Below are 25,364 nucleotides of genomic sequence, written 5' to 3'. Positions count from 1 at the left end.
GAATTTCATGCTTGAGAGGACTTTATAAAGTGTCAATGTTTCGTTCTCTATGGAGGAAGGAAAACAGAACACAACTAGTTGTAGTCCTTTTATGGCGCTAAATCTCCCCCTCTCACTATCCCATTCTCATTCTCTGTCTCTCTTTCTTTTCCTCCTCTACACATGTGTTTCACATGTTTACCCTGTCCAGGCTCTGTACTCAGCCCTGCTTGATTAGGGATGCAAGAAGACACGTGTTTCTTGCAGGACTGTGCGAGAGTAAGAGTGCTAAGAGAAAGCTAGGTCCAAATATGACTAACGGCGAGGACACCATCCATCACTCTGTCACACACGCGCGCACACGCGCACACACAAACAAGCAGAAGAACTTTCTCAATAATCCAAAATGTAATGCTAAACCATCTCATTGGTGTCAGATCTTGTCCATGCCACGTTGTGTGTGTTACAGGAACGTAATATGTGTAACTGAGATAAACAGGACGAACAGGATGATGCGAATAATACTAATAATTTAGGTGTAGATTTGATCAAAGAAAATATTCTGTCACCTTAAATTCAGCATTATTACGCATCAGAAACTATGACAAGTCTTAGATTTCGGCTTCATGCCGCAAAATAAAGAAACAAAATTGCGTTCTCTACGCATAGCTTGTCATTTAGTTCACACCTCCTTTCTTCGCCCTTCAGAAGCAAATAGAGACATCGCAGAGTGAAAGCTAACAGAGCAAGCGGAGCGATGAGCGGTCAGACAGGTTAAAAGGCCTGCGATTAAGAGAGATAAGCTGAGAGGAGGCATATTGTGAGAGCGCAAAGGCACGGCAAGACGAAGCGCTGAAAGGAGCTCTGCATGGGGCGTGAAATCTCTTTTCCGGCCCGTGCCAAAGAGCTGCATTATGCCCAAATATCCACACAGTGCGGAAAACTATTGTTCAGTTCAGCTGCGGGAGGACAGACGCCGAGACACAGAGCACTGCGGTACTGATATGCAACCAAAAAACTATATATTGTTTGCAATATTGTTAATATTGTTAGCATTATTTTACGCTAAAAATAAAATGTAAAAACATTATATAAAAAAATTTTATTCTACATTTTTCCTAAAGAAAAAAAATTATTACATATAAAATTGCAAATAATTTTCTTTCTAATTATCGAACATTTTTCAATTTAACAATTATATGGAATGCCTTCCATGCATAATCTGGACACTCAATTGAAATAGCTCAGCTAATTTTTACTACCATTTACCTTTACACAATTCAATTAGCATTTGAAAAGACAAAAAACTTTACAATATCAAAATGTAAAAACGCTGAAAATTTTACATTTAATGAGTGAATATAAAATGTGCAAACATCCATGTGTGTGTGCAAAGTTGAGCTCAGTCTATGGCTTAAAACCCCTGCCACAATACATACTCATATTAACACACACACACACACACACACACACACACACACACACACAAAGACATTTATAGTATACTAAAAGCAGCCTAATTTGCTCAAAAAAAAAAAAAAAAAACCCTCACCTATTATTAAGGCTGGAAAAATTTTACAAACCGATAGACATTAATTAATTTAAAGTAAAAATAAAATGAACACACTAAAACTACCAAATGAATAATAATTACATCAAATGTCAGAAGATCATCCTAATGCATTCATATATTTGTCTGTATGAGTAGTAAACATTTAAATTAAATGTAAAAATCGAATTAAAATTTGTATTTTACTATATTCCGCTCAAAGAGTGTGTGCAGATGTGAAAGTGTGTGTTCGCGTGTGTAAAGGCACCACTGACCTGGCGAGTGGACGAAGTAGGCCAGGTAGAGGTCGAGCTCTTTAACAGAGACTCCGATGTGATGTGGTTGGACACACAGGCCGTGGTTGGTGCACTGGGGCGATTTGACGAGCCTCTCGCCGTCCGTGCTCTCCAGCGGGCTGCCTTTAAACAGGATGACCATGACCAGGTCCAGCCTCCACACCTTATCGGCCTGACGGAGGCAGTCGATGCGGCGGATTTTGCCTTTCTGATCGGGGTTGGAGAGCACGCAGCACGGAGGCTTCTTACCCGTTACGGTGAGTACAAAGTCTTCACGGAATTCGGGCCGGATGTCCTTGCGCAGCTTGGCCAGCAGACGCGATGCCCACTTCTGCTTGATTTCAGGTTTCTCGCCCAGCAGCTCATCCTTCACTGCCCTCTCCTCATCCTTCGACATGCGCTTCTCGTGCTTCTTGAAGTACTTGCGCTTGCGCGCCTGTAGGTTGAACCAGGTGTAGGAGAAGGCACGCACATGTGGTAGTAGCGCCTCGATAAATGGATGGAATTCATCCTGCAGATGACAAGACGGAAAAACAATCAATTCAAAATGCAAAGCTTTATTAGAAAAAGAGGAAAGGTTTTTTATTTATTATTATTATTATTATTATTATTATCATTATAGTATTAAGAAAAAAACGTATATAAGGTTAATATAAAAATGAGAAATTCTCACAATCATTCTGAAAGTTAATACATTAAAAATAAAGCTTATAAATTGTAAGATAAATTGTAAAATGAAAGATAAATAACAGTCAAACAAAATGCAATAATTTGATCAATTATAATGCAAATTATGGCGACTTAAAAATAATTGAGCTATTTCTGAAGCACAGATAGAATATAGAATGCCCAAAATTTGGTTACTTAGTGCAGGTAGCCATCATTAGTCAGAACAGGCCAATACAAGTGCTGATTCCAGCAACAACAGAAGCTCCATTCACATCCCCAATAATACCTTCAGCATACAGCGCTCAGTGACAAAGCTCAAACCGCGCCACGGTGCCAGCATACCAGGGCCACCGTGCCCCAACCCCTCAGCGCCAACCCTCGCCACCATGAGCCCACGGTTCAACTGCGCCGCATCAACACCTGCCATCACAACCTCTCTGAGCCGCAAGCATGCAGCAAAAATCCACACATGTTCACATAACCAGCAAACTCACAATGCAGCAAGAGGTACAAAGAGAAAGCCGGGTAGTTACCATGTTGCACTCTCATTATAGGTTTGGCACGCTGCTCAGATTGGGGAGGGGAAAAAACCCAAAAAGAATCAGCCTGCACCGGTTTCTTCACTGCGTGCTCGCCGCCGAGGCTACCACTGGTTTGGCAGAGTCCAAAAAATTTTGGCGGAAGTTAAAAAACTAGCAGAAGACGGAAGACACTCCACTTGCTACTGAATGAAGGAGAAAAAATTTGTTTTGAAGATTAAAAATGTAAAAACAATGTTACAAACAATTTCAAGATGTCCGCAGGATAATAGACAAGCTGACTCCTGCTGAAATATTTCCTAGTCAAATCATGAAAAGTGAAATTTTATTTTCTTTTTAAATTAAGATGTAGTTAAAAAAATATGCAGGTAGTATTGCACAAAAAAAAGGAGTACAACAACTGGAAAAGTCATGCTCAAAATAAACGCTCCGTTCACAAGTTCGAATATGAAAAAAAAAAAAAAAAAAAAAAAAAAAAAAACCTAGACCAAAAAAAAATCCTTGGCAAGGCGTAATTGGTGATGGTGTTTGCTTAGATCTTTTAGTCCAGCAGAACACACAAAAAAAGAATCACACATATACACACACGCGCACGCACACACACATACGCTCAATCCCTCACACATACGTACACACTCCTGCAAAGAAGAAGGGGGGAGCTGGCAAGAGCAAAGCGCAGAATATGGGGAGGAAAAAAAAGAGAGGCGCATCAATGTTGGACGAGCTCATACGACCGCTGGCAAACCCAAGTGCTGCTTCTTTTTTTTCCTTCTCTTTCTCTCCAACACTCTCACTCGATCACTCTCTCTCTCTCTTTTTCTCTCTCTCCCTCTCTCTTTTTCTAGCTCTCTCTCTCTTTCTCGTCCTATACGTGTTCTTTCCCTAACCATTGCCTGAGTCTTTGCCAACATGAGTAGGGCCCACCTATTTGGCAGCGAGATGTCTGTAGCCCAGCCAATGCGTTCGCTTCAGGAGTTGAAAGGGAGGGAAAAAGAGAAGAGGGCAGAGAGAGCGAGAGAGAGCGAGTGAGAAAGAGACAGAGGGAGGGAGGAAAAGAGCGAGCGAGAGTGTGCAGTCCAGTCCGATGGCACACGATCTGTCAATCTGAACACTTCCTATGTGCCACTGAGGCGAAGTTCAACATATACGCCTCAGATAGCAATTCTGCCACTTTAACCGAGTTGTACCAGCTATCGTCATGTCTGGACTTAGCTTCTTCTTGCCCAATACAAACCCTTTTTATTTGCCGCTTGCGTAATTCCTCCTTGGCACGGAATGACGAGGGAAAGAGCGAGAGAGAGACAGAGAGAGAGAAAAAGAGAGAGAGAGAGAGAGAGAGAGAGAGAGAGAGAGAGAGAGAGAGAGAGAGAGAGAGCACAGAGCTTCCACAAAAATCCCAACGGACCCAGCAGCCGACAGCTGCTCCTGGATTTAGCACCCCGAAACAAAGCCGTGAGAGAGCAACACGCCTCCCTATTTCACCAAATACTGATGCGTGCATGTCCGATTAACAAACACATGCCGCTCTCACGCATCTTAGCACCGAACCCAGGGAGCTTTATTACACAGGCTGTGGGACAGGAGGGCACACTGACTATCCAACCCACTCGCATATCCATCCGCCTGGTATTTTTAGAAGCTATGTGTCACTGCTTTCACAATGAGCAACAAAACTACAGACTATAATTAAACTGTAAAACTACTCAAACATTATAATCTAAGGGGGTGGATCTCTGTGTGATGGCACCAAAATTATATTGTTATGCGTGTAAAAAATACCTTTCAATACACTACTGAGCCGATATGATTAAATACAGCACCCATATGATTTGATTCATGCCCAGTTCAATATGATTCAGTTGTCAAAACTTTTGACTTGATGCCATGATGCACACTCTCTTACACACACACACACACACACACACACACACACACACACACACACACACACACACACACACACACACACACACACACACACACACACCTTTCCATCAACTGTGATGCGAAACCAGATCTAGGCTTTCATAATTTTAGGCTTGCCGTTTACTGACTGTCCAACCAATAACAATCGTTTTTTATTTACACTTTTAAATAACAAACAAGTATTACATTACTATCACATTTTTTCCACTTATTTTTACAACTGCTCACATCGATATCACATATATCAGGTGAGCTCAATCAAAAGGCATCCGCCATGCACCATACGCATTTTGAATTTACTCACTGAATGAAATGAGAGCAAGGACATAAACCAATGGATTTCCAATGTCAGCTTGGAAACATGCGCAGACAGAGTTTAAAAAAAAATTATTCAGAAATTGCGGTGATGTGCAACTGAGGATAAAATAAATATAGTCAATATCACTGTGCTCCGCTTGGATATTATGATGGTTATGGGTGCTGCCAGTAGGCATTTTCTGTCTACGGATATGAACGTAACCAAGGCTTAGACATGAAGTGGCAGACTATCATACACATGCAAATGGCCAATAAATCACACAGGCCATACACAGCACCAGCTGAAGAGAGCGCAGTGATAATAGTGGCTACACAAATCCACCTGTCACAACGCAAACATCCCTTTTATTTACCTTAAACCTCTTCATTACTATGATCTCTTTCGCACAGGATTCAATGTGTTAAAAACAGCACCTGCTTGAGGTCTTTTGTAAGATGCTAATTGAAGCACAACCTGAAGTGAGGAGCATTTGTTTATGAATGTCAGTTGGTTCAGATGCAGAAAAAAAAGACCATATGTAAAACAAACAGTCTGCTTTGTGTATGAAACACAGTCTTTAATGACTTCCTCTGGTGGAGCCAGAGCTTATACAGTCAATAATTGGACATGAAGAGTGTGTGCATTTAAAACGAACGTTTGTGGCTTTAGACACAGAAGCTTGTTTTTCTGGAGTGTGTATCAAACCTGTCCAAACACAGATTTTGTGTTCATATAAAAAGCTGATTTTGAATGTAATAGGGAAAAACAAGTTCTATTGTTTATCCCAAAAAAATTTTTTTGTTTGTTCATTATGCAATTACAAGCCATTTATTAGTACCACAGATTTTCAGCAATAAAAGCGTCTCAGAAACAACTTGTCCTACATCCATGAGTAACTTCAGTCTACAGTAAACAACAGCTTACTATTTACTGTAGATTCTCACACATTATTTTCTGCTGTAGTATTTTTGCTTGGAGTCTGCGACTTGCATCCAAAAGCCTTCCAACAAAAAGGTCGCGGAAACTGTCACTCACAATTGCGGTGTAATATACAGCAGCACAATTCTGTTCGTTTTACAGACCCACAAAGTATGTCCGTGGACTGATGCGAGAAAAAAAGAAATTGTAGCAAGACCGAAGGTATAAAAAAAAAAAACAGCTGTAGTTCAGTGACTGTAGGTTTCAAAACATGAATTAATTCAGCTTCTATAGCAGACCCTCTGTTGTGGTTTATCCAATCTCATTAGATTCACAATGTAAAATTTCACAGATTTTTTGTGAGTTTTGGTTACCCTCTCTGGTCAGACAATTGACTTCACGGCTTGTTAAAAGCCGGACTGAAAAGAAATTTTTCTTCATTCTCTGCCTCAAGATGAAAACAGACATGTCTCATCTGTTCAATGTCCATGCTGCTATTCATCGGTGGTGGCGTCAAGCACCATTATGAAGCTAAGCATACACTCCTCAAATTAATATTAATAGCCATAAACTAATTAGTAATTGTTAAACATTAAAAGGTGACTGCTATTCATTCATGTTTTGTTGCTGATATCGACCTTTGCAGGGGGCTGCATTCATGTAACTAAATGTTTGCAGATTGTAATTGAATACCTTGATTGATTAGGTCACTGAGAAAAACTAATTGATTGACATTCCTGAAAAAAAAATGCAAGCTTAACATTTACTAGGATGTAAAAGTAAAGAAGAGAACATGATTATAGCAACATTTAAATTGGAGAATTCGCAGTACATGTTTTTGTTTCCTATTTTCAATCTGAAATAGCCAGGATAATGCACACTTTGCGAGTAGCCAAATCGAAAATCCGTCTCTAATCGAAAAACCAAATTCAGGCCAATTGATTGCTACAAAAAAAAAACTAAAATAAAATCATGAAATGTTTCAAAATTGTCAACACATTACATCAAGCGATCATATCTGTTATCTACACGTCAAGTGTCAAGTCTGGTCCGTCAGCTTGGCCGACGAGGATGAAGACCTCGAGTCCTCTGCCAACTCAATTAAACAGGCCGAGTGTTTGCATGTGTGTTTTGTGTGTGTGTGTATTTTCCTTCTTACCCTGCACTTACAATATTAATGCTTAAAAAAGAGACACCATCTCACAAGTGTCTGCCAGCTTCCGCATGGAAATGAACGAGCTGGAAACTCGGCTTGGCATTCAACGCTGACCGAGCATTTGTGTTATTTTGTCGCCGTTGGTCAAAATCCGGTTCCAATTAATAAGAACAGAAATACACCCAAACACCTACAAATAAATGCAGCTAAATTACAACTTGGCCGGGAAAAAAAAAACGTGTTTAGCTCTCAAGCATGAATACTGAATAATGGAAGTGTGTAATTTCACAGCCTGCAAAAAAAAAAAAAAAAAAATCTCTCGTGTGGCCAAACTCATTAGCTAATATATTTTCCTGGCATAAAATGTTTAAAATCCATATGCACCGAGAAAAATGGAAAGAGATAAGCCATGTAATAATCTCTCTTTATCCCATATTACTGATAAAGTGAATGTAATCTCTATCATTCAATATTTAAATGTCATGGGATTTATCCAAATATTATTACTGAATAGCCACAGTTGAGAAATTGTAACTATTTGTCAATGCATTTTATAAAGATCAAATTACAATGAATTTCTGAGTTTCTCTGTTTCAATGCCTGAAGTGTGTAACAAAGAACTAAAAATCATAATTCTGAAATGTAAATATTTTTTCCTAATCACGATGAAATCAAATGACATAATAAAGGGCAAATAAACGATAGGTCATTTGTCACCTCTATCACCTCTTTTACAATGGCTGCTCATGCAAAAACACTCAGGCTGTACATTTGCATGAGCAGCCACATAACTTTACCGGGATTATCAAGAGTGTGCTACAATGCAGATCGAAATTTGTTTAACCCTGAGACAAATAGAACTGTGTCTTTACATGCCACAACAGAATGAACGTCATGACCCTAACCTTACAGCTGCAAAACACTCCCATATTTATATATATATATATATATGTATATATATATATATATATATATATATATATATATATATATATATATATATATATATATATATATATATATACGGAAGGTCTGGGGTTCGAGCCCCGGTATCGCCAGGCTGCCACTCTTGGGCCCTTGAGCAAGGCCCTTAACCCTCTATGCTCCAGGGGTCCCTTACGAGGGAAATATCAAGGTCCGTGATGTCGGAGTGACGTGGGGCCGCCTTCCCGTGGGCTCACCACCTGCAGGAGGTGTATACTCCTATACATATATATATATACAGTATATGTGAGTGAGGCAGAGAAAGCGTAATAGAGATGTTTAGATATATTTGTATATATATATATATATATATACACACACACACACACACACACACACACATATATATATATATATATATATATATATATATATATATATATATATATATATATATATATATATATATATATATATATATATACACACACACACACATACACACATATATATATATATATATATATATATATATATATATATATAAAACTACATAAGGCAAATGCATGCTACTGATGAGAAGCCGCTCTATATTACAGGAGGCTGAAACAGCTTTGTTCTCTTGCTTTGTCCCGATTCTCGGTGCGGAGGCCTAAACACAGTTCAGAGGACCGAGCCAAGAACTAAATTAACTCTTTATACAAACCCAGAGTAGCCTGTCTGGTTGACAGGGTTTAACTGTGATATACTAAGAAGGCCAGAAATCTGTAAAAGGTTATCATGTTCACTCTGCAAGCAGCTTAGAAAATATACAAGCTAAGTAGATAGTGATGTAAAATGAAAGGTTGTTCTAAATCTATTTCGACAAAGAAAGAAAAAAAATCTTGTAAAGAGCTTTTCGGAGTAGCATTTGGAAAAGCCTCACCAGTCTGATCTTTATGGGCACATTAAAGCCTAACCATAATGTGCACATTAAGGTACGATTCATAGCGCTCGACTAGATTGTTTCTTAATTTAATTTTCTGCCAAAAAAAAAAAAAAAAGTTGCACTATTTAAGGAAACCTTTGCATGATCGTCCTGTTTGTAGTGAAAAAAACAAAATAAAAAAATACCAAGTCGTATGTTTGTATAGTGAGACTTTGCTGTATCCCCGTACTCATATTCTAAAACGGTCAAAAAGCTTATTGGCAAATCCACTGAGTTTTAGAATCCGGATCCATAATTAGTCAAAGATCTATAGATTTATCACAGTATTCCTTGACTTTAGGCTACGTCGCTCATTAAAGCAACACAGTGTGCATTTGGCATAAGTTGTGCTAGATTATTCATATGTCCCATATTAAAATTCAAACAGGCTTTATCAAAATGCATAATTAGGCTGGTTCAACTCTGCATCCTCATTTGATTGCCCTTTTTTATTTCCTGAAATAGGGCTATTTGATTGCATATTGTTGCGTGTTCAGGTCAAAGTTATTTGCATTTGAGCATCATTTCATCAGAATCAATTACACGGATTTAATTTACTAAATGCTGAAAGTGTTAGATTTGCTCACACTGGAAAGGATCTGTCTCTTTGGGAAAAACCTCTGCATGTGGAAAGGCCGCTTGGCTTTGGATCCCCTGGAGGGATTAAAGATTTCAAGAGCGCTTCACTCTTCCCGCTCTCGACGGGAATGCACATCGCATTAATATCATGAAAACCATTTATCAAAAAGACGACAAAGCTCCAACGCAAACTTGTATTTTCCTCTGGCAACTTTTACAAAAAAAACAACAAAACTAAAGCGACGTGCAAAAGAAAACCTGAAAGCAGGCTGGTTCTCATCATAAAGCAAACACTTCACGAAAAATAAATTTAAATGTTTTCCACATTTCCACAATGCTTTTTTTTTTATTTTTTTTTTACACAAAGTCTGTGCGCCCCAAGTAAGGACTATAAAACCGCAGTGCGTTCATTTACTGCATTTCAAATGAACGCTCAATAATGTCTATTTTGTCAAAAGGGTGAGCTAATGACAAAGCACAAAGCAATAAATTTTGGTTTAAATAACTTGCATCCATACATATATGGCAGGATAATTAGATACAGATCAGCACTCCACCCAAACCCAAGAGACTTGGGAGGTTTGTTAATGGAAAAGCTGTTGGAGCAAAACTAAAATTTGTCCTGCTGGAAGGCCTTCGAAGATTATTGCAAAAAAATATTGGCAGAACTAAAATTCACTGGCTTGGGAGAAAGAATGTACGCACCCGTATTTATGAAGCACATCATTAAAAATGACAACACAGAAGCTGTGCTGCATGTGAATTTATTAATGTGGACTGATGGAGTCACACTGTTTCCAGCTGAAAGAAAGAAAGAAAGAAAGAAAGAAAGAAAGAAAGAAAGAAAGAAAGAAAGAAAGAAAGAAAGAAAGAAAGAAAGAAAGAAAGCTGTTGAAAAGGGCAGAATGTATGAAATGTGTGTGTGTGTGTGTGCTTATTATCTGATTGAGATGTATATTTAAGTGTATAATACCTGCTCAGCTTTTATCTCTGACCTGTCTGTGGTTTTCCCACATCGCTGCATGTGCCGATTTGGGTTCAGGGTGACCCACTGTGTGTCCCTGACTGTGACCCTGACCTCCTCCTGAGAGGACGGATTCTCACTTTGCTCTCTGACCTCACAATCACACAGAGAGGGAATGTGCCAGAAAAAAAAGTGAAAATGTAAACATGAACAGCATTTTTTCTCGAAAAAAGCAAAACATATATGTCCAAAAAAAAAGAATGCCAGCCCAGTAGGTGGCGATGGTACTAGATTATAGTAACGCGTTAACGCAAATAAATGTTAATAATGCTAAATTTATTAACGCGTGATTTATGCAGCGTGCATTTCATTTTTAATAAAAAATATCCATAAATAAATATAAAAGAGGCAAAACCTTCAACGCAGCACATTTATTAACAACATCCTTCCTTTACTCGGATATACCAAATATTTGATAAACTCCACCGAAAAATTATTTTTAAACACTAAACATTTGTTTTACTGATGCGCCAAGTCTCAAATCAGGCACCAAAATCCACCATGATGCACACATCCGGCAATTAAAACCGCCCGTGTGGAAACATAGCATTTTAATAATCTAATCAACATGGGCATGGACAAATATGTATGATCTCAACATAGAGCATGAAAATGGTTTCACTAATAATAAGCATTTGCACAAAGCATACATATTTGTCCATGCCTATGTTGATTAAATAATTTAAAAGGTTTAAGGTACATTAAGAACAGATGAAAATGTGTGATTAAGTGTGTGATTAACCATGAGTTACTTCATGACAATCATGCGATTAATCTTGATTAAATATTTCAATTTATATATATATATATATATATATATATATATATATATATATATATATATATATATATATATATATATATAATTTTAAAGAGAGTTTTAAAGTTTCCTTACTTTGAAGAGTTTAAAAAATATCTGTAAACTGTGGTTAGTGCCTGATTGTTTTCCAAGTAAAAGCCAAAAATAGTGAGACAGCAGACTGAGAGAAGGGTGTGTGCACAAGAGTCATGTGCTAGCTCATGGTGGCATGGGAATGCCAGCCCAGACATGTCAGCGTGCCAGCACGGAGAACACTTTACTACAAAAAGACAGCAGAGCAAAGCCACGCACGGTCATTCCCTCTGTGTCAGAGTGTTTGTCACACTGAAGCACGCTTCTGTCCACACACGTTTTCACACTCGGAATAAAGCAATTGTGTGTGATTAAACTTATGTCAGGGTGTTAGCCAAGGAGCAGGTGTGTCAATGTGTGTGTGTGTGTGTGTGTGTGTGTGTGTGTGTGTGTGTGTGTGTGTGTGTGTGTGTGTATGTGTGTGTGTAACAGGTAATAGACATGTCTGCACGTCCTTGGTTTCTTCCGCAATCTGTTTTGGTTTCTCCAAAGACACACTCAAATAACTTATAAAGCTCACTGAAAGATAGTGTCGAGGTGGACACACTCATGCAGCAGTCATGTTTCACACACATCTCAACCATCAAATTACTCATTCCTTTATCTGCTTTAGTGGACTCCAGTGCATCCTTTCTCCCACACCTGCACGGACGTGATAGTCTCACTTTCCGTCTTATCGGCACGTCTATCGCAGCACAGTCTTTTCCTTTGTAGGGCAAACAATCTGTCCAAGTATCAGTTTAACTCCAAATACCTGAATGTCAGTCAGTGCAGGATAATCTGGGTATCGAATGAAAACAAACTATTTCTCAAATCTATCTCACTATCAATGCCCAATGTAGATTTTCTATTACATCTGGCTTTAGTGTCACTGGAGGGACTGTAATAACAAACAAATAATAAACACACCAGGAAAACTTCTCATTCTCCCAAAAATGCTAGTTAAGTACCTTGTCTTCTTGCTTCTGTATTAAAGTAAATCAATCTACTCATAAACCTTGCACCAGCCCATTATTTAAGACCACACAAGGAATAATAAAGAACAACCCAGAACTTCACCGCAGACAAAAAAAATAAATAAAAAAATCACACACACGCACTGATCACAGTCCAGGCAGTGATGCGTAAAGATCTTTGAAGCGGTGCTTGGCGTGGTTTGTAATTATCCCAGTTTACAAATCGGCGCGTTACTATGTGTGAAATATCTGCAAGCAATTTGTGGCCGTGGAGGGAGCGAAGGCGCAGCGTGGCATCGCGCTGCATCCCAACGGGCATGTACAGCACTTTCCAATCCCACTGCCACCACCACATTATCGGGGACCCCGTTTATAAGATTCCCCTAACATCATCCAAAGCACTATTAAAAGCATTTTAAGGGAGTGTCTATTTACTGCAGCTGCAGTGTGTAAACAATTACCATGAACAATCTTTTTCAACTCGTTGTGCTGAAAAAAAAAAACAACAGCAACTGACCCCAAAAACACTGTTTATTTTTTACTATAGAGAAACATGCTGAAATCTGTCACTAGTTATCACACAAAAAGGATCAAATATTCCTTTAACATGTTCTTTGTATTGGTGTTTCTATTTGTATTTGCCATAGAAATAGCACAAGTCCAGACAAACAATTTCCAGGTACTTCGACGCATATTGTTTCACGGACAACCATCCATGCACTTATGCCATGTCCTGATATACTGTATACTGTGACTACGGCCAAAATGTAGATGCTTAACAGACTCGTGTCTGGTACCCTTACATATATGCTATACCATAGGGTACAGCATAGATAACAGACACATGGCAGCTTTTTCATTTTAACGAACAGAAGGTGAGAAAACGTGGCAGTGAAATGTAAACCTACAGCTACATAAAAATCCACAGTGTCATTTTACCGTCATTAACCTTTTAATGTACGTGTGCGTTTATATGAAATACAGTTTATTGCTTTATATAAAAACACAGAAGATCTGTCAGTTATTACAGATAAAATCAGAGAATTACAGGTTTAAGGAAATATGTAATTGGATATGTATAAAAATAGATCTTATTTTCCATGTCTTTTCCAACCCTAATACACACACGTGTCTTTAACAGAATTTGTTTTAAAATGAAAAAATAAAAATAAAAAAACAATTCATAACAAATGATGAGTAACAGATCACAATTATATGGGCAAAGAAATGATCAAAATCTCCCATGTCAGATTCACTGGCTGTTTATTATTCCTCTTCTGGTCGAGTTGCTTTGATGTGCTGATAGCATTGTTATTGTAGCATTATCTGAAATCTCGAGCCTACTTAACTTGGGTCTGATTTCAACATACCACAAAGTTATCTGCATGGGCCGATGCGCGCGGCTGGCACCACTCTGATTTTCGTGTTCATTGAGATTCAAGCCGAGGCTTAGCATTGTCAGGCCTATAGAGAACGCTGGTGAGGAGAGAAAACCTTTGAAAACGCAATTAGCTCAGCATGTCGGCACAAATCGTGGGTTTTTATTCACGCATGAACATGCTACTTTGACATGCCTGGAAAAAAAATGCTTCAAAAACGCAACACTTTGAATGCATACAAAAGGGGTCTTTGTTATGAATGCTGGATTCATATAAAGTAAAAAAAAAAAAAAAAAAAAAAAAAAAAAAAAAAAAGAGGACGCCATGCTGGTTTGGGGGAACAAACAAAGTATCACATCAAACAAATAGACTAGGCTTCTATGACACTGACCACCAGTGTTCCTTTCAGTCGGCCGAGCTCTGACATCATCAGACTCTTCCATGCTTACAGCACTTTGGCTTTGAATGGACAAAGGGCAGTCCACATCGTGTATAAACTGCTCCTAGACCTACCAACCTTAACCAGTCATGCCTTGGATTTTGCTCTGCCCCCACTATCATCACTGGCATCGAATAATGTGCGCTTCACGTGAGGTGTAATGTAGTAGCACGGCCAGGCTGTAACTGAGGGAGCAAATGTGAGCTCCAGTTTGAGTATATGATATCAGTCTGTAAACCTCTGAATACCTGAAGAAAGGTGGAAAGGAACAGAAATGTAGGCAGCAAGAATGTGTGAAGAGGATTCAAGCTTTAGGGTTAAACCTGACTATCCTGGACGAGTTAAGCAGATACAAAGAGGAAATGGAGAAAAGAAAAATGATTCAAAATATTTTTTAAAAGCACTCGTGAACGACTTGCATGTGGCCGCGTGCTGAACAAGAAAAGTAACGGAGCGAATTTTGAGTAGAAGAGTAGAACATACATTTCCCTTTTTAAGCATAAATAAGCTGTTCTTTGGTCCTTATGTAGGAAAACAAATGGGCTTTTTTTATTATTATTTCGATTATTTTCAAGTATTTTTACAACAATTTCTCAGCAATCTCCTCTCCTGGAGTCTACATATCTAATGGCCCAATCCCTTGCTCCCCATAGGGTCATTTCACAAACAGTGCTTGAGCTAATAGAGTAATGGAATTACATTTTCCCCAAGGTGAAATGGCAACGTTGAGTTGAATATTAAGAACAGTAGTGAAACAGGATGCAGAATACAGATTCAGATAGCGAATGGCGATCTTTGGGTTGAATTTAAAGTGTTAAAATGTCCCAGCCTTAAACCTCAAAAGCACCCTCATTCATTTTTCTTTTTTAAACTAACCATACGAATTGATACAAATGTCAGAAAAGTGTGAGACCCTGCTGATTGCATGACAACAGTGTCGTAGTGCTAAACTCTAAACTCTCGGACCACGCAGGTTCACACAAATAGGGCATTTGCCGAAAGCTGAATACTCTGCAATCAAAGAAATAAAGGGGCAATCTAGCACACAAACAAGAGATTTCCCCATCGCCGGTGCCAACGCAGCCGGGCCCTCCTCCCGCAGAACAAGGGAAGTACTATTGACTAAATCCCCCCTCCTCCTCCTCGCTGCTTCTCTGTCATTCTCTTGCTCTACTATTTTTCTCTCTTCTGTCGGCCCCCTCTGCCAGTCTGTGAGGCGCAGTGCCAACCTTTTCCACCGCTGGGCACTCTGCCCTGCCCTTTATGCAAATGCTTTAGCGCCAGCCCTAAACTCACAACCATGCCCGTCTCCTCCTCTCTTTTGCGATTTCTTTCTCTTGTTCTTCTTGCACCCTTTCATTGTCACTCTTCATCACCATCCCCAAGCCCTCACCACCATTACTGATCCTCTTTATTCTCACGCACACTCTCTTGCTTTTCTTAGTCACTCTTCTTCTTGTCTTTCATTCTCTCTTTTCATTCACTACATTGTCATGTCCCGTTAAAAACCCTTAGATACCAGGCTGTCCGGTCTGCGGATGTCTTTGCCTTTGATAGGGTGTCATTAAGGAGCAAAGAAAGAGAGACAAATTTAAAGAGTCTACAGGTGTGTCCAGACTTTGCCTTGGTAGCAGAGAAAGAGCGAGATGGCGAGTGACAGAAATCCATCTATGCACGTACAGAGGTCAGAATCAACTCTTCGGAGGAAAGTCTTGGTGACATATAAAGATCTATTACTACTTATTTGAATAAATTCTTTTCATTTTCATTCTTTTGGCAGTTAATTCTGCTTTCTAAGTGTTTCTCTAGAAGAAATAAAATCTATTTCTCAATAGAAAATGAGTATTTTAAGCTTGAAACCAGGAAATATGTCTTTAGATAGGTTTAACAATCTTACATCTTTCATATAATAATGTCTTAATAAGAAATAGTTCGGTAACAGTTCCCTTATTTAGGATATCCTCATTTGAGACGAAGGACTAATGTTGAATAAATAAGCTCAAAAGCTCATAAATATTAAGAGAGACTAAGCTAATTATTTATTATTGAAAAGACAACTTATTCACAATCTATTAAAATGCAAGTCATTTTAGGTTGTTTTTCCCATTAACTGATGTTGGCTTAACACCAACACTGTCCTTTCCTGTTAGAATTATACTTAATAAAACAATCCAAAATTGAAATGCAGTTTATTCGAGTAGAGCTTTTAACTTAAGCATGTATCTAATAAGGTTTCACAGGATGCGAAGGGATATTCCTGCTCAATGCTATAATATTTAATAGGATTTAACGTGCATAGTCCTCTTGTACACCCTTTTCCTAACTGTAAATATGACTGCCCACATCCCTTTCCCCTCTTCCTGAACAAACTTCCTCGTGTTGAATTAATAAAGATGCTGCAACCTCCCAGCACCAGGAAACCAGAGAGCTGACGACAGACAGCAGCAGGAGGGGTAAACAAAAACATGGCAACAGCCAATCCGGGGTCTGAACTGTCCCCATGGCGATACTTAGACACCCGTAGCCAGTGGGGACACAGCATGCGAATGAGATGGCTTGGAACTGAAAGACTTCACTGGCTGGAGGAAAGCACAGAGACACGCCTCGTTGTCAACAGGGCCCAATTTGGCAGTTGGAGGCCCCCAAAAGCATTAGCAGGGGAGGGGGGTATTCATTTTACACGAAAATTTAATAAATGGAAAAGCACACAGAATTAAATCTGCAAATGTCACAAAACGATGTACTTCAACCTGCCGTTCCAAGGTTCTCTCTCTCTGTCTTGATACCTGTCTATCTCTCTCTCTCTCTCTCTCTCTCTCTCTCTCTCTCTCTATATATATATATATATATATATATATATATATATATATATATATATATATATATATATAATTAATAAATAAAAAAAATCTTTATTGCTATTAATCGAATGATTAACAGGAACATCCGTAACCCTGCTTATTCATGCAATTATCTGTATCCAATTAGCCAATCATCTGACAGCACTGATTGTTGGTGCCAGATGAGCTGCTTTGAGTACCACAGAAACTGTTGCTCTCCAGAGAGTTCTACACACACAAGTCCACAGTTTAAAAGAACAGTGTGCGGAGCATGATCTGGCTGGGTCAAGGCTACTGTAACTCAAATAACAACTCTTTATAACGATGGTGAGCAGAAAGGAATCCCACACAGCACAACACATTATAAAAGGATAGGCTATGACAGCAGAAGACCATATTGTGTTCCACTGCTGCCAATAGGGACGGGTTCACTGAAAAACCGAAACAATGTATAAATTTTTTTTAGACATTCTGCACACTTGTATGTTCATCCAGTTCTATGACATGAAGCACAGGTTTGGGGGGTAACATCGCAGAAAGAAAATGAATAAAGTCTTTTACGTTAAGCTCTCAGAACAGGATTTTTAACTGTGGGATTTACTAAGAGAGTCTGTCTCTCTCTCTCTCTCTCTCTCTCTCTCTCTCTCTCTCTCTCTCTCTCTCTCGCTCTGGAGAGACGTAATTGGGTTATAGAGCACAACCACATCATTGTTTTAACAGTGGAGGGATTGTACCAGTCAAAGTCCCACTAGCGACATGCCTCACAACAAATGTATTTTAAGGGAGGCATCTCTTTTTTCTGGATTTGACCACTGCTTCTTAAATCGGCTAAGGGAGAGAGAACTGAGGGCAGGCCGAGATTCTCAGTTGTCCCGCAATATCTACATTGACTGATCTTGGCACAATGCGTGTCTCTTAACTGGTGTACTATGCCTATGATACATTGACATTCCTCACAGTCTTGAGGGAATATAATACGCCTGTATCGGCTGTTTTAATCAGATGCTGCTCCCAGGGCAAAGAAAGAGAAGAGTAGAAATAGCTTTGTAGAAAAAAAAAATCCCTTTTGCGGATAGATCGCCTTAAAAAATATGAATGTAAAAAAAAAAAGGCAATCGTTGAATAAAGAGGAGCTGTTTTAACAACACAGCAGCTCAGATGAAGAATATGCTTTTACTACAAATTTTTAAAAGGATAAACTGAATAAAGAATGCAGTCCTGTCTCTTAACATTACTTTAGGCAGGGTTTGAGAAGGCAAGATTTTGAAGCTACACTTGCTCTCCTGGTTGAGGTTTAAAAGTGGCTCTATAAAAGCCCACTTGTTCCTGTGCTGTGTGCGTATTCCCAGCTCACATATGTCTCCTATTCGAGGCATATTCATCTGGCACGTTAGGCCCTCTGCAGCTGGACTGCATAGTGCGGGACAGAAGTGGAGAAAAACAGCACGAGGCCTTAAAAACTGAATGTAAGGTAAGAGAGAGAGAGACGCAAAGTCTTACGATCCAACTAATAACAAATCTGCATAAACGATTCCGTGGCCCTATTTAATCACCGACGGCTGCAGTCTCATCTGCTCAATGAGCTGTAAGAAATCCACTCTGTCTTGAAATTTGCTGTCAGTACCAAAGTGGGAGAGCCTGGAGGAGTCTTAAATTAGCATTACTGTCCTGGCATGTATACCTAAGGACAAACACACACCCAGCTGCTTCCTGTAGCCACGTAATCTGCGCTTTACAGAGCACAAGGCAATACAGAGGATGTGACTTTAACTTCAATGTGAATCATGTACAATTTTTTTATGTCAATTTATTCTAAAAAAAACTAAACAAATGTACAATGACTTCGAGACTCAGTCACCTCTGCTGGTGTATATCCTACGTACAGAATTTGGGCTTGATTTGGGAAAAATAATTGGTCTGCTCCTTATTTAGACATTTTTGCAAAGTATATATGTCACTCTGCATTAATATGGTGTATGTCTAGGTTCTGCAAAACCATTCTTTGGAAAACACACAAAAAAAAAACCTCTGGACAGTACAACAATACAACTAAATGGTACCATTTTCTTTCTCTGACATTTCAAACCAAAATGGGTAATGGGGTCTCGAAATTCATTCATCTCAGTAGTCACAGTATCCTGGTCTGAGCTGTGGTTGGCTCAATCCCATGCAGACATACACACACATTCACACCTAGGGGTAATTTAGAGTTCCTAGTCCACCTACTGGCAGAACCCAGAGAACATAAGAAGAATATATAACACCAGAACTCAGAACTAACCTGAAAAGTTCATTAAATGTATGTAAGGTGGTCAGCGATATGGGGTGGCAGTTTGAACGCTCTATAACTAAGCTACACTAAGGAGTATTGAAATGGGGTTTCTGATCAAAATTCGGTTTTGTTTTCATCCACTCCATTTTTGTACTCCTTTATTAAAGATGCTAATCCCCTTAAGATGATGTCATAAAGAACGTGAAACCTGTATGGTTTAAGTTTGCATCAAGGCTGTGCCTTCTCTGATTAAGGTTCATTGTAATAGATTAAACATATTAAAAATACAATTAGAAAAATTGTAAAAATTTGTCATAACCCTCTGACTTAAATAATCAGTAAAACGTTACTGGGTTTCCAAAATTTGCACAGATTTTGTATGTATATCTGAAAATACAGAAATATCAAGCCAAATAATTACTTTGTAAATCTAATTTCTTTTGTAATTACACTTGCAGTGAGATGAAAATATAAATTACGGTTGTATTGTCGCATGGTAAGGCAAAACGTTATCCTTGACATGTGGGGAAAACATTTTTTTGGATGTTTTTGGAGAATTTTGAGTGTGACCGAGGCACAATCTGGCTCAACAGTGGGCAGAATCATTTTTGTGCATGCATGAGATTATGTATAAATCAATCAAATCTTACCAGCTCAATAGCTGGTGGTACATTTATTACATAGCAAATGCTTACCAACCAAATCCAAGTGGAGCTTGAACTTATTCAGTTGGCTTGCTAATACATTTATGATTTATAATCGGGATCAGTCCCCTAACCTAATCATTTATATACACACATACACACGTATAAAATCTGTGGAAAACATGTCTGTCAGCTTTTAGTATAGAAAAAGTATTAATTAAAGAAAAATATCTGCATCTCTGTTTATTTTATTGCATACAATTGAAGAAAATGCAGAAGAATAAAAATGCTTGTCTGAGCTGCTGAACTATTGAACAGTAAGAGACAGAAAGCGATCTCTGCCCTGCAATGTGTCACACTACACTGGATCTGTCTAGAAAAAGCCTACAGCCTGTGGCCTGAAACCATAGCCAGCAAACACTCACAGGAATCTCTCTCCCTCACACACACACACACACACACACACACACACACACACACACACACACACACACACACTCCCTTGTTCTCTCTCTCCCTCTCTCACTGTCTCTCTCTCTCTCTCTCTCTCTCTCTCTCTCTCTCTCTCTCTCTCACTCTCTGTTTGCTCACAGCTGCAGAGTCTCCCCTAGGTTCATGTTAGGTAAAGATATGCTATATTATGCAACAGAGTATAGATTTCCACTGCTGGCTCTGGACCAACTTCCTGCTTGCACAAAGAAAGAAAGAAAGACTACGGATGAGAAAAGGGGTCATGCTTTTCTCTCAATAATGTAGGAATAGCATGCTTTATCGTCGGCTATGTAAACCAGGCCATAACACCAGAAATTACCTGGACAACTCTTAACCTGTGTTGAATTTTTTTTTTAAAAACCTGTATAACATTTACAATGGCTGGCAAAATGCACGTGTCAGCTTGTGTTTAGCTCCTAAACTGTCTGACACACCAAACACTCATTCTTTTTTTCCTCTCTCGCTCTCTGCGGCTCTCACTGGATATCTGGATAAACACTTTAGAGTGAAAAATTAAAATATACAACTTCCTGTCATGGTCACTGAGGTTTTCTGGCTCAATAATGCAGGCTGAGATTTGCTTCAGAGAGTCCAGAGCACTCATTAATAGTTCTTAGCTAACCCTAACAGTGTGTCATGCATTGTTATTTACATAAAAAGAAAATGCGTCATAACAGGATGTGTATATAATAAGTGTACCAGGATTAATGTTGGACTTACCAATTAGAACTCATGTCATCTCTGGCCAATACCAATCGCGCGCAGAGTATTCCGATGTTACCGTGCTGGCGCAGAGACCTAATTAAGGATGCAAGCATGGGCATTGGGAAAACATACTAATTCAATGCGTTTGGACATGAAGACAGGTTGCATGGATCAGAGTGATTCGGTGTAGGGGTTGAAAGTCAGCTGAGGCCAAGGCACACATGGCAGGCTGGCAATATTACTGCTGTCTTTCAGTAAAATTCTCTCCTACACACCTCCCCACACAGTGCAGTGTGAGGAGGTGTGAAGTCTCCAATCGCCACCAGATAGACACAGATGAGTCAAGAATGCACACCTGCGTCCCGTGTGCTTAAGTGTGTGCAGGTGTGAGAGGTGAGAGTGTGTGTGTGTGTGTGTGTGTGTGTGTGTGTGTGTGTGTGTGTGTGTGTGTGTGTGTTTGCGTAAATGCATTATGCATGATGGTAGAAGATTTAAAAAAAAGTCAGTTAATTACGATGAGGAGGGATTACGATGAGGAGGGACAAAGTGTGCGTTTTTTCTGTCATTTTTACACTTACACGGGTCTCTGAGTGTGAGGTCTCTCATATTAAGATCGGTCCAATTCAAATATACTGCAAGTATTTATAGCCATTGTGTCTATTGATGCCAAAATTTCCACATAGTCGTATAAGAAAAAGTACAAAGTGTACTATTCTTAGTAAACAGATTTCATTCCTGTTACAAACAACCCGCAAATCCATTTGGGTCCATGGTGAATGTACAGCTGTAGCTAGTAAATTATAGAAACCAATCTACACCGACAAAGACAGAACCAATAAAGCAGGAAGCCAGAGCCGGAAAAACTGCCTAGCAACACAGTGATGCGCCGCCAAAGCAACGCCAAGCCTGGCAAAGCCACCCGGTGTAAATGTCCACACCCTCCGCCGGAGAGATCCTCCTCGTTCACCGAAGAAAACTAACAAACCTGACCAAACAGTAAAAAAGCATTAAAAACAGGCCTCTAGACCTTGCAGCATTCGAAACGATGGCTAACCAGATTAAATACATCGTACGAGGCCTCATCTGACTTTACCGAAGGCCCTTACCATTTTATCAAACAGATGCAATGAGACGCCGCTTGGTCTGCGCTATTATAAGAGGCCTTCTCTGTTTTCCCACAGATCTCGGTTCTGATCAGCTCCGATCGTTTACTTGCTTTCCATCCAAAAAAGAGGGAAAAAAATACGTTCTGTGGCTTATGTATATGCAGCCTCAATTATGTAATTTGCGCTTGTGTTCGAGTGTGTGTTCCATAACCATGGCAACAGCACAACATATCAGCAACCGCAGAGCCGCAGAGGAGCTACGGGCACTGCCAGGGCTCTGCCAAGGCCTAATCCGTGCCAGGAGTGACATGAGCGAAGGGGAAGGGAGGAGGATACGAACACACACACACACACACACACACACACACACACACACACACACACACACACACACACACACACACACACTGGATATCCTCCTATTCTTCTTGGCTGGAGACTCCCATGGCAATAGCAGCAGGAATCCATTCTCCACGGATACTGGGACAGCTGTGCAGATAGAGAATAAGAAGCGATCGATTCGGCCTCTCTGCATAAAGCTTGAGAGAAAAACACTAAATAGTCTATAATCCTGCTCTTTAATTCCCTTCAGCCAACACCATACTGCCAAATTTAGGCCACACAGTTCATGCAACCGGCACACTGACAAACAAACAACAAAGGGTCTTCTGGATTTATTACCCAATAAAAATTTAATCTTGTTTAGCTCGCTATAAATGTCCCTTTAGATATGTACATTTAAAATGTAAATTGAACCATCTTCTCGTGTACTAAAAGCAAATAAAGTGAGTTAATGATTTATTTGAATCGAACGATTCGAAATGAACAGCCATCGTCTAAAATAGCTGGTCGTTTCGAGACCAGGAGCAGCAGAATACCTCCGATGTTGTCGTTAATAATCTGCGAAAAAAGTGAGCAGGAGGAGAAGCCATTCGGTGGAGGAGACAACAGGGGCTCGAGAGGAATGAATAAGTAAAAGGAACACAGTGTCCCGTTGCACAACTGCCATTATAGCCGTCCGTTAGTCCCTTTACAGCAACGAGCTGAAGTTAGTACTGCCAAATTCTGTTAAAGTCTAATACCTGTCAGCAATTCACATACAAGCATAATGTTGTGTGCTTTTTGGCAAGCAGAACATTTTCTTTTTTTTAAATCAGCTTTACATTTTAGTTATGGGGAAAATGGTTATGAAACAGTGTGATATTGTAGGTATTATTATTAGCATGGATATTGGTCCTGCATTAAACCTTATAGACTTTGTTCCTTATGAAATTTAGAGTATGTGGTTTTCTTTCTGTTTAAAAATTTGCTACCATGTACTAATCAGTCAAAGGATTCCCAGTTTTGGGATAAAAACCCTGCTCAAAGATAAATAGCTGTTCAAGTCAAAAAGGAAGAAGGAAACTGCAATGCTGATTAATCCAGTGATAACTCCACATGGACCTAATCTGCATTACGACACTCGTTTGCTGCTTTGCCTTTGTGCCTGTATGCACAAGAAGAACTAAAAAGCGCCAAATAAGTGAATAAGTGAGATGTTTACAAAGCAATATTTGTGAATTTACAAGCGCACTGTGCTGTATATGTGTGTATGTGTTTGTGACTTTAATTCGAAAATGTCCAACAATTCTGTTTGTTCAGAGCGTGGTTTCATCAGATTTTAATCCCCTGAACAGCTGTTTCAAATCATTTTCCAGGCCTGGGAAGTGAGAGCGAGCAAGCAGGCAAGCTGTAGATGGATTTAACATTCACCTCAGCAAATTTGACTAAATGTAGTTTTCAGAGGAAGTCTCTAGGAGTTGGACGACCACAGACAAAAATATCCATTTAAAGCGCAGTGTATCGTTCATCAGCAACATCACCACCAGGTACTGGATAAATGAATCTATAAACCATTCCGCTGAGATGAAAATGGGCTCCCTGGTTGAAAACCAAACAAAACAAAACAAAAAAATAAAAAAAAATCAAAGAAATGCATATTATGTGGAAGCTCATAGAACAAAGAAATTGTAAATGATCATTTTAATTAGAGTAATGTTATTTAAGTGTGTCCTCAATAGGAATGTTTACAAATTGTCGTCACTTTAGAGATGCTATGTACAGAATGTTCGTTTGAACAGGAACATAAGCATGCTGTGCCCTTTTAAACCAACTTAAATAGCACTGGCACACAAATGTAGTCTAATCATTTAAAGCCAAGGTAGCAGAAAAAGTTACTACAAAATTCCTGATGCCTTTTTTTTTTTTTTTTGTGGTGGACATCATATGTTAGACTCGTTTGATAGTGTGTGTGTGTGTGTGTGTGTGTGTGTGTGTGTGTGTGTGTGTGTATATATATGTAAGAAAGAAAGAAAGAAAGAAAGAAAGAAAGAAAGAAAGAAAGAAAGAAAGAAAGAAAGAAAGACATTCATATTCCAAAGAAAAGTGAAGTTCAACCCCAGCAATTTCACCAAAAATCTTCAGCTCAGACACTTTTGAAAAAGATTTTGTTTCAAATTTGAGTAAAAACAGAGTTTTCAATACTATTATATATTATGGATTAATTGTATTATGCATTAAATATAATAATTTAGTTGTGTGAGCAGATCTAAATAATTTGACCAAGACAGGTTTCCCTTTTGCTGAAACTCCTACATATACTACAGTAATTATATGGACACTAAAATACTCCTAGGCAAAAAATAAATTAAAACCTTTATATCTAAATAAATTGAAACTCTTAATATTAATATAAAAACTTAAGTATGAATAAAGTAATTGAACAGAGAAATCAAAATGCTTTCCTTTGGTATTTATCAGAGCAACCTTATTTGAA

General features: G+C 39.0%; 1 protein-coding gene across 1 annotated transcript in view; it reads right to left on the bottom strand.

Annotated features, from left to right (window-relative positions):
• Positions 1-25,364, bottom strand: part of nfixb (nuclear factor I/Xb) — a gene marked incomplete at its 5' end in the record, with an annotated part of 134,724 nt that overhangs the window by 83,024 nt on the left and 26,336 nt on the right. The window contains 1 exon segment of the mRNA XM_083566014.1: positions 1,804-2,335. Coding sequence (XP_083422140.1) covers positions 1,804-2,335 — 532 coding nt within the window.

This window comes from Silurus aristotelis (assembly GCF_946808225.1).
Source record: "Silurus aristotelis genome assembly, chromosome: 17".
Classification (NCBI taxonomy): domain Eukaryota; kingdom Metazoa; phylum Chordata; class Actinopteri; order Siluriformes; family Siluridae; genus Silurus; species Silurus aristotelis.
This window is presented reverse-complemented; position numbering and strand designations above follow the sequence as displayed.